Source organism: Stenella coeruleoalba (genome assembly GCF_951394435.1).
Source record: "Stenella coeruleoalba genome assembly, chromosome: 1".
Classification (NCBI taxonomy): domain Eukaryota; kingdom Metazoa; phylum Chordata; class Mammalia; order Artiodactyla; family Delphinidae; genus Stenella; species Stenella coeruleoalba.
This window is the reverse complement of record NC_137169.1, coordinates 18,334,343-18,343,969: the sequence shown is the minus strand read 5'-3', so window position 1 is coordinate 18,343,969 and position 9,627 is coordinate 18,334,343. Positions and strand designations below refer to the sequence as shown.

General features: G+C 61.7%; 2 protein-coding genes across 6 annotated transcripts; one reads left to right on the top strand and one right to left on the bottom strand.

The window, feature by feature from the left end:
* The first annotated feature begins 70 nt into the window (after positions 1-70).
* On the top strand, positions 71-4,574 carry GALE (UDP-galactose-4-epimerase). Of its 4 annotated transcripts, XM_079922383.1 has the most exons (11): positions 71-127; positions 1,728-1,948; positions 2,095-2,210; positions 2,299-2,412; positions 2,646-2,822; positions 3,096-3,209; positions 3,305-3,371; positions 3,476-3,561; positions 3,671-3,748; positions 3,967-4,081; positions 4,254-4,447. In XM_079922383.1, the coding sequence occupies exons 2-11, from the start codon at positions 1,828-1,830 to the stop codon at positions 4,310-4,312; spliced, it is 1,047 nt and encodes a 348-aa protein (XP_079778509.1). In that variant the 5' UTR covers positions 71-127; positions 1,728-1,827; the 3' UTR covers positions 4,313-4,447. The 4 variants fall into 4 exon arrangements, with proteins under 4 accessions (XP_079778509.1, XP_079778506.1, XP_079778507.1 ...); XM_079922380.1 differs by lacking the exon at positions 3,967-4,081 and having other exon boundaries at positions 4,254-4,574; XM_079922381.1 differs by lacking the exon at positions 3,967-4,081 and having other exon boundaries at positions 81-118; positions 4,254-4,574.
* A 136-nt stretch (positions 4,575-4,710) lies between these two features.
* Positions 4,711-9,145, bottom strand: LYPLA2 (lysophospholipase 2). 2 transcript variants are annotated; one of them, XM_079922414.1, is made up of 10 exons: positions 9,049-9,145; positions 7,492-7,595; positions 7,194-7,225; positions 7,001-7,066; positions 6,479-6,526; positions 6,317-6,387; positions 6,103-6,176; positions 5,924-6,025; positions 5,649-5,822; positions 4,711-5,499 (listed from the first exon to the last, which is right to left on the bottom strand). In XM_079922414.1, the coding sequence occupies exons 2-10, from the start codon at positions 7,567-7,569 to the stop codon at positions 5,431-5,433; spliced, it is 714 nt and encodes a 237-aa protein (XP_079778540.1). In that variant the 5' UTR covers positions 7,570-7,595; positions 9,049-9,145; the 3' UTR covers positions 4,711-5,430. The 2 variants fall into 2 exon arrangements, with proteins under 2 accessions (XP_079778540.1, XP_079778539.1); XM_079922413.1 differs by having other exon boundaries at positions 4,714-5,556; positions 9,049-9,087.
* Between the last annotated feature and the right edge of the window lie 482 nt (positions 9,146-9,627).

The window sequence follows — 9,627 nt, the reverse complement described above, 5'->3', positions numbered from 1 at the left end:
CTCCTGGGGGCGTGGAGGAGGCGGGGCCAGGGCGGGCCGTCGGTTCTTAAAGGGACTGGGCGCGGAGCTCGGAAGGCGGCGCCGTTCGAGGCAGCGCGGGTTGCGTGGTGCGGAGCAGGTTCGGGAGGTGAATGGGGGGTCTGGGCGGGTTTGCGAGGGGCCGGGTGGTCCGCCGGGCGCGAGGGAGAGTCTCGGGGATCTGGGCTGCGTTCTGGGCAGAGTCCCGCCAGAGCGGACCCACCCTCGCTGCTCGCAGCTCCCGCTGCCTTGGCTGGGGTGGCCAGGGTTCATTCATTCCCGGCCGAGGCACTCCTAGTTCGGCCCCCTCCGAGCCACCGCCCGAATCCCAGCCTGAGGCTCAAGTGCACTTGATAGCTCACGGCCCTGCGCCCCCTCCTCTCCATTTTACGGACTGGGAAAACTGAGGAGGCGACAGCTGACCGAGGCCACTCTGCGAGTCGGAGGGAGGCCGGCCTCACCAGCCTTCCTGCCTCCCATAGCTCCTACGCCACCACTTTCCGGGGGCCCGCACAGTGCATGGAGCTCTGTGGGACGGGGGCGGGGGCGGCTTCAGCGTCAGGAGCAGAGTCCAGCGGGAAACAGTGGGGGCGGGGGGCGAACTGCTTGGGGAGAGGGGCGGGGCTTTGATCCTGGAGCTCCAGATTCTAGCCCGGCCAGCACTAGCTTTGTGACTTAAGGCAATTACTTCACCTCTCTGACCTTAGTATCCTTTTTTGTAAAGTGCCAGTAATAACACCTGCCTCATCAGGATATTGGGGGAATTCAGGAAAATAATGCAAAAGTGCCCAATACAGAGCCTGGCACGCAGCGGGCGTTCAGTCGAGCTGGATGAGCCCAGAAGAGGATTGACGCAGCTCGGAGGAAGGCGGCTGCGGGCCAGGCCGCCCGGAATGAAAGACCTCAGTGTCTGAGTTTCCTCCCCCGCCCCCCTCCTCCGCTCCACCGTCTCTGCCCGTAGAGTTTGTTCAGGGTGGTGGTGCACACCTGACAGTGGAGCCTGGGGCCAAGGCCACGTCTACACTACCCTGTTCAGTGCCACCTAGAATTAGGCGGGATCCTTAGCTCCAAGCCGGGAGTGGCATCCGCACAGGCAGAACCAGCCTGGCTGACCTGGGGTGGGGCCCACTCCAGGAGTGCAGTGCTGTAACCCCAGAGCTGGGCTCAGCCTGCCTGGCAAAAGACCCCACCCTGAGGCCGTCTGCTATATTTCCTGCCTCCTCCCAGTTGACCTTTGTGGGAGGGAGTCAGGGGGCTGCTTACCCCAGGAGGTATTAGTCACTGAACCAAGGAGCCAGTTTATACCTAGTGATGGCAGAGGGACTGGGAAGGTCCGAGTCTGAGCAGACAGAACCCCTTCCTGGGCTCTTGGAGTCCCCATGCTGCTGCCTTGTTTCCTTCTGTCCAGAACTGTCCAGTCCCCAGACACCTCGGGGAAGGCAGTGTGGAGCCTAGGGTTCCATCTTCCCAACCCCCGGTCAGTTATGGCACTTGTGCCATCAGTCTCCCCACCTGTACCATGTGGCAGTCCTTTAAAATCACCTCATCTGACCCTCACACTACCACGTGATAGATGGACAGTTATAAACTCCATGTTATAGAGATGGAAACTAAGGCCAAGAGAGAAGTGGTCTCCAAGGCCTAAGGCCAGAAAGTGATGGTATCCAGTCTTGGGCCAGGGCTGACTCCAGACCCACCCTATTAACTAGGACGCACCACTGCCTCCCTCTGACGCCAGAGTCCAGATCGAAGGAGGCCCTGAGCAGGCAGCCTCAGCCACCTCTGAGTCTCCGTCCTGGGCCAGGCGCGATGGCGGAGAAGGTGCTGGTAACAGGTGGGGCTGGCTACATCGGCAGCCACACCGTGCTGGAGCTGCTGGAGGCGGGCTATTCGCCGGTGGTCGTCGACAACTTCCATAACGCCATTCGTGGTGAGCAGGCGGAGGGGGCTGGGGCTCCCAGGGGGATGGAAGGGAAACCCTGTGTTCTGCCTCCAAGAGATGGGTGTCTGGCCAGTCCCTTGGGAACCCAGCACCCCATCTTCTCTGACTTTGATGGCCTCTATGTGCCCAACCAGGAGGGGGCTCCATGCCTGAGAGCTTGCGCCGGGTTCAGGAGCTGACAGGCCACTCTGTGGAGTTTGAGGAGATGGACATCTTGGACCAGGCAGCCCTACAGCGTCTTTTTAAGAAGGTGGGTGCTTGGCAGGCAGACGGGAAAGGGGCATAGCCAAGGGCCAGGCCTGTAAGCAACCTCTGACCCCAGCTTTGCAACCCTGCAGCACAGCTTCACGGCAGTCATCCACTTTGCTGGGCTCAAGGCTGTGGGCGAGTCGGTGCAGAAGCCTCTGGATTACTACCGAGTTAACCTGACAGGAACCATCCAGCTTCTGGAGGTGAGGCCTGAGGCAAGGACACAGACACTGTGAGGGCCCCTGGCCGGGTACGCAGTGCCAAACACGGTGGCAGAGCCCAAGCTGTGTCATCTTTGCTAGGTCTTTGCCTCTCAGCCTCAGTCTCCCCTTCTGTAAATGGGAGCCCATAGCTCAGCCCCACCCACCTGGGAGGTGTAAGGGGGCAGGAATAGCGTGTGAGGCAGAGGCCACTGACGCCTCCCCTCCACGGGCAGATCATGAGGGCCCACGGGGTGAAGAACCTGGTGTTTAGCAGCTCGGCCACCGTGTATGGGAACCCCCAGTACCTGCCCCTGGATGAGGCTCACCCCACAGGTGGCTGTACCAACCCCTATGGCAAGTCCAAGTTCTTCATCGAGGAAATGATCCGGGACCTGTGCCAGGCAGACAAGGTGAGGGCCCCCTTTGATTCAGCCGTGGCTCCGCTCACGGACCCCTCACAGCCCACCCCCGCGAGCCTGAGGACGGGATCCTGATCAGCCTCCACCAAGGAGGAGGCTGGGGTTCAGGAAGCAGCAGTGACTTGCACGAGGTCACAGCACTTGCAGGGAGGGCCCGATACCCTGCTCCTTTCTAGGGATAGACAACCAGCAGGGTGGGCTCTGGATTCAGCTGGGACGCGCAGCCTGCACCCCAACCCCCATCGTCTGACCTGCGTCCCACAGGCCTGGAATGCAGTGCTGCTGCGATATTTCAACCCCATAGGCGCCCACGCCTCGGGCTGCATCGGCGAGGATCCCCAGGGCATCCCCAATAACCTCATGCCCTATGTCTCCCAGGTAAGGGAGAAGGGAAAGGAAGGGGGTGGCCCTAGACTTGAGGGCTACAGCTGGTGCCAAGGTCCTGGGAAAAGCTAACCTGACCTCCACCCCAGGTGGCGATTGGACGACGGGAGGCACTAAATGTCTTTGGCAACGACTATGACACAGAGGATGGCACAGGTGAGCTCAGAACCAGGAGGAGCCAGGAGTGGGAGCCGGGAGGGAGACTGCGGTGGGACAGAGACTGTACTGCACCCAGCGCCCCACCACCTCCTCCTCTGCAGGCGTCCGGGATTACATCCATGTCGTGGATCTGGCCAAGGGCCACATCGCGGCCTTGAGGAAGCTGAAGGAGCAGTGTGGCTGCCGGGTAGGAAGAGAAGGGAGGGAGGGGAAGGAGGCGGAGGCCTGGACCAATGGGGCCCAGAGGGGTAGTAAGTCCAGCCCCTGGCACGGTCCCTGTTCTCCTCTCTGGGCAGATCTACAACCTGGGCACGGGCACGGGCTATTCGGTGTTACAGATGGTCGTGGCCATGGAGAAGGCCTCGGGGAAGAAGGTAGGCTGGCAGCCCACCCTGACCCACCCCCAGCCCCTCCCACTAACCTACATGACGGGCATCCCAGCACCGCCCTGTCTCCCCAAGCCTGCCTTAGGACTTGACGCCTGAGAGCGAGACCCTGCTCTGGACCTCCATTTCTTGAGGGCCTGGTTAGCAAGTTGGCAGATAAGGCTAGGGCCAGCTCAGCTAAGCTACAACCGCCCCCTCTCTTGCAGATCCCGTACAAGGTGGTGGCCCGGCGGGAAGGCGACGTGGCTGCCTGTTATGCCAACCCCAGCCTGGCCCTCAAGGAGCTGGGCTGGTCAGCAGCCTTAGGGCTGGATAGGATGTGTGAGTGCTAGCCCAACCCCTGACCCTGGGTGCTGGCCTGGCCCCTGGGAGAGAGTCAGGGGCTAGGAAAAGGGCCGCCGGGGGTCTGGCCCTGCCCACTCTGGGCTGTCCAAGGTGGTGCGGGCCCTGCACTCCAGCGTGGACCCTGAGCACAGACCTCGCCCCATCACAGGTGAAGATCTATGGCGCTGGCAGAAGCAGAATCCTTCAGGCTTTGGCGCGCAGGCCTGAGACCCTCACCTACCAGGGACCAGAAAAGGAAGAGAAACAACTGCCTGCTCTCCAGCCTCTGGGAGGAACCCAGGGGCCTCAGAGCCTCCCCTACCTCAGACCCCAACGGTGCCCACTCAGCCCACCAGGCATGAGGCCAAGCGCACCACTGACCACGTATCAGGGGTCTCTATTCCACAGGGTCCAGGAACCCAGGAGGACCACCAAGAGCAAGTGGGGCGAAGCAGGGCCCTGAGACACACGGAACGCCCTCCTCCCGGGCACTAATTTATACTGCTACGAAGGAGCTTCCCAAAGTATTTAAAATAAAGTTTTCTTACACTGGAGCAGATTCTTGCACGTGATCACACTCTACCCCTTGGATAGAATCATCCAGGCCTAAGAGTTGAAGCAATTTCTTTAATTTTATCGGAATCCAGACACAACAAGAAAAACACCCAAAACTACATGGAGACAGAAGACAAGACATGACTCCTCCCCACCTCCCCCTGGCCCTAGAGTGGGGACAATGTGGGGTGAGGCAGCTGGGGGAGACCTTGAGCCTCAGTCCAGCCCTGCAGGCTCCAGGCCCGCGGGGGCGGAGGGTAATGGGGAGGCAGGGCCCAGCCCCCAAGTCAGAATGGCTGAGGGGAGGCCCCCTCGAAGGACTCCGCCCCGTCACCCACACTCCTGCGCAGGGGCAGGGAGCCCACAGCAGCAAGGGGGCCCGGGCCACAGACACATTCATGATTGAGAAGCAGCTGGAGTGGAGGCAGGAGAGACACGATTATCTGGGCAGAATCAGCTGGCGGGAGAGGGTGGGAGGTGGGGCCTGGTAGGGCCCCAGGGGCCAAACCCTGAGGTCACAGGAGGGGCCCAAAGTGGGGCTAGTGAGTGAGGTCCTGAGTGAGTGGGTCAGCGGCTGGGCCCCTTTCTCCCGCTGCCTACAGCCCCTCCAATACTGCTGCCAGGGGGGCCCCCCCCTCCAGGGAAATGGGATAAGAAAGCAGCCCACCCCCTGCAGCAGACAGCCAGGTGGCTGAAGTCAGGAAGGGAGGCCCGGCCAGGCCTTGGCCTGCCTACCCCAGAGGCCTGTGGGAAAAGGAAGGGTCCAGGAGGGTGAGAGGGGCTCGACCGGCTCAGATCCAAGATGGTGCCGCGTGTGCCAAGTGCCCCATGAGCTGGGGGACCGCGCTGGGGGCCAGCAACTGTAGTTAGACAGGAGGCAGCAGCTTCTCAAGAAACTCCTTCACAGCTGCCATCTCCTGGGGGTGGGGGGTGGGGGTATTGTGAGAGGCTCCTGGCTGGAGGGAGGAAGGAGAAGGGCGGGAGTGGGAAGCAGCCCCTCGGCACTGACCTGAGGACAGGAGCTGTGCGTGACCCCGGGGTAAGTCTTGAACTGGACCCTGGCGGGTGTGACAACGGACCGAAGCTTCTCGGCTGTCAGGGCCCCAAACCGTACGGGAACCATGGGGTCCAGCTCCCCGTGACACTGAAGGATGGTCAGGTCCTTGGCACTGCCGTTGGCTGCCTGTGGGCCAGACGGGACTCAGAGAGCAAAGCCAGTGCTTGGGCGCAATCCCCCAGCCTCAAGGAGACAGAGGGCAGGAGCGGGGTAGTGGAGACACTCACCTGGGGGAAGGCCCGGTGCAGAGGCAGCCAACAGCTCAATGCCACAATGCCAGCCAGAGGGTGGGGGCAGGTGAGGGCTGTGTAGAGGGACAGGGCTCCACCCTGGAGGAAGGAGAGAATGAGGGCTCATGAGGGCACAGCTCAACTCCCACCCCCCACCCCCCTCTCTCTCCCCTCACCTGTGAAAAGCCTCCCAGGACGATCCGATTGGCAGGGATCCCATTCTTCATCTCATGCTCGATCAAGGCCTTGACTGGGGGGAGGGGGCATGACTGGGTGGAGGGAAAGCTGCCACAGGGACCCAAGGAAGGGAGCCAAACAGGTATTGCCAGGCACTTTCCTCGGCGGGCAGAGGGGGAGAGGGAGGATGCCGAGGAGGGGCTGGGGCCTTACTGTTCTCTGCTGCCTTCTTAATGCCAGCCTCGTCCTCTGGGGCATCTGGACTCAGCCCCATCAGGTCAAACCTGGAGGAGCAGAGGCGTTGGCAGCTCCTAGGAGACCTGGGCTGGCCCCAGGCAGCTCCCTCAAGCTCCTATTCCCCCTCTCCAAACTCACCAGGAGGGCATCACCATCTTCATGTTGAGTGTCACAGGGATCCGAGGCCTGGGGAGGGACAGCAAGAGGGGCCGTCATGCTCAGGAGGGATGAGGAAGCCACAGCAGAAAGCCCAGGTGGGGGCAGGGCAACCCCTGGGGAACCCTCCCAGCAGGCAGGGCCTGTGTTTAAGGTGTTGCCAGGCAACCTGCCACGTGGGGCTGGAGGCTGTGGCTGGGGGCATCGGCAGTAGCAATGGAGAAGCACAGCCCAGCACTCGGTGTGCGGGGTTCCAGCTCAGTCGGTGAGTACTTGGGGAAGGGGTACAGGGGGTGCTAGTTCTAGGAGTCTCAGGTCTAGGAGGCCTTGGGTCTGGGGCTGGACCCTATTCCTGAGGGTTCCACAGGAATGATGAAGGCTGAAAATGGCACTTGTGACTGCTCTGGGCCCCAGGCCCCAGGATGCAGCCGGCAGGAGAACAGGCCTGGGACCAAAGGACCACCCCCCATCCTCAGCCCCTCCCCTTGCTGGGGTGACACTCACGCGTGGGGACAGATGTACTTGACGTGAGGGAGCCGGATAGTAGAGAGGGCGTCAGCCCAGCTGTGCCTGTAGGAGGGAAGAGAGAAAAGACACCGATGTGTAGAGGGAGGAAGGGAGGGCGCAGGCCGCTCCAGTCCCGCCCCCTGGGCCCTCCCCCACTTCCCCAGAAACACCCCCTCCCCAGCTCACTCACCCTGTGTCTCCAAGGCCATGTAAAAAAATAACCTGGAAAAGGATCAGAGATGGGGAATAGGGCAGTCACCGTCCTGCTATCACTCTCACTCTGTCCTCCAACTTCTGGCCACCCCTCCCTCACCCCCAAGGACCTGGAGGGGAACTGAGGTGGCAGCCAGACAGGTGATTAAGCCCCTGCCTCCCGGCTGCAGGCTGCTCGCCCTCTCCTCACTGCCACCTCTATTTTCCCCACGCCCCCTCCAGCCAGTTCCCCAGCTGGCCCCTTGGGGGCTGCGTGGATAGCAGATGACCCTTACCGCAGCTGTTTCCCGCTCAGCTCCAGACACAGTGGCAGCATCGGTGAGCAGGGGCACAGACATGGTGTTACCACACATACACTGCAGGGCTCCACGGCTGGGGCCTGTGCACATTCGGGACAGTGGTCAAGAGCAAGGCCAGGAAGGGGAGAGAATCCTGACACAGAAGCAGAGCCTGAAACCCAGGGCCTACCCGGGCCATCAGCCCTCAGGTTCTATCCTGGGCACAAAGAAAAGCCAGGCAAGAAGTTCTGGGTCCGAGCAAGCGGGCAGGAAGTTTGCCTTCACTCCAGGGCTGAAAAGCAGGGGCAGCCACCCTAGTGGCCCTGCTTCTGGCCCCCCACACAGCCTGAGGTTGCTGGAGGTGGGCAGAGGCAGGGCTTTGGGGCCGTGGGGCAGCGGAGCCAGGGCATCCCCTGCTGCCTTCTCCCCACCTAACACTCTGTTGGCAGGTAACTGCCTCCTCTCCCTGCTCTCCAATCATCCCCCTTCTCTAGAGCCCTTGCGTCCCCTCCTTCCCAACTCCCGGCCCTACTGGGAAATGAAGGGAAGGAAAACTGCCGGGAAATATGTTTCCAACCCCTACCCTCAACCCCACACACATTTTCTCCAACTTCCCTCCCATCCAGCTCCCATCAGCCTTCTGGCTCAGCCCTTCTCAGAGCCCCTGGGAGCTGCCCATGTCCCCAGAAGGCACACAAACTCCGATCCACCACCCACCTCCTAAACAGTGCCCCCCGCCCCCCTGTATGAGGCCACCTGCTGCTGCCCACTGACTCCAAATAGGTCCCCCAGCTCGACCATGCTCTGGGACTCCCAAACGCACAAAAGAATGCCAAGCTGGCTGGCTCCTCCCGTCCTTAGCATCCTCCAAACTCCCCGGCAGCTTCTGCTACCTGCCCCTAAGTGCCGACCCTTCCTAGCAGCGCCCACCCCTCCCACCCCACCAACTGGCTTCCCCCTCCCCTCTCCCCCGAGCGCCCCTCCGCACAGTAGGATCCCTCACCTCTGACCCTGGGGTTCCTCTTCCCACACAGGAATGCACCTTTTGTCCTAAGCTGAGATTCCCTTTCTTCCCCACAGAGATACTTCCACCCTCACCCCAGGCCCCTCCTCTCAGAGTGGTGCCTTCCCCCCTGACCTGGGGTCTTCCTCGCCACAGTAGAAACTTCCACCCTGCCCTATGGTCTCCCACTCCCCACAATGGGAACTTCTGTTCTGACCGAGAGTCGCCCTCCCCACAGTGACAATTTCTATCCTGACCCCGGACCCGCCTCTGGCCACAAAGGGGCGTTCTACCTTTGACCCTGGAGAGCACCCGCCCCACAATGGGATCCTCCACTTCCGACCCCGAAGTCCCTCTCATCACACCGGGACCCCATCTTCCTCCCCCTCTGCCCCCAAAGTCCCCCAGACCGGCCAGCGCCTCTTCGCACCTCACTCCCCACCCCCATCCCTCACAACTGCGGTTGCCCCTCCCCACTCGCCAGTACCCTCGCGGTGGGCCGATGCCCCGCCAGTGCCCTCCCCGGGCCTGCTGGCCCCGGACCACGGTACCTCCACTCCTGGGGGTTTCGAGACCTCTCGGGCGATTCTCCTCTCTCTCCCGCACAGACACACACTCTTCCCCCTCTGCCGCCCCCGCCGGAACTTCCGTTCGAGTCCCGGGAACCCAGCCATCGCGCTGCCGGAAGTAGCCTGGCCAGCGGTACGGAACCCGGAAGTGGGCGTCGGGGTTTCTTCAGATAGGAGCTGCCATGTTGGGTACGGTGGGGCCACTCCCCATAACCAAGCCACGGAGTCTCCGGCCGAATCTAGACAGTGCCTCCGTGGCTCCCACTTGCTCCCACCACCCGTGCATCTCCTGGAGGAAACCTGTCCTGAAGGAGAGGCATTCCTCACACTAGCAGAGCTTCCCACCTTCCCATCCATTTATGGTCTTGGGTTTCCACCACTGGCCCTCACGTCCTGTTCCAGGGTCATGGATAAAGTCATACACTCAGCTGAAAAGACACTTTGAGACCATCTAGTCTTCCAACCTTACTTTAAAGATGAGGAAACTGAGGCTCAGGGGAGGGAAGTAAACAGCAACCTCAGGATTACACTGTGATGCTGCCCCTGCACCTGCTTCCTGAG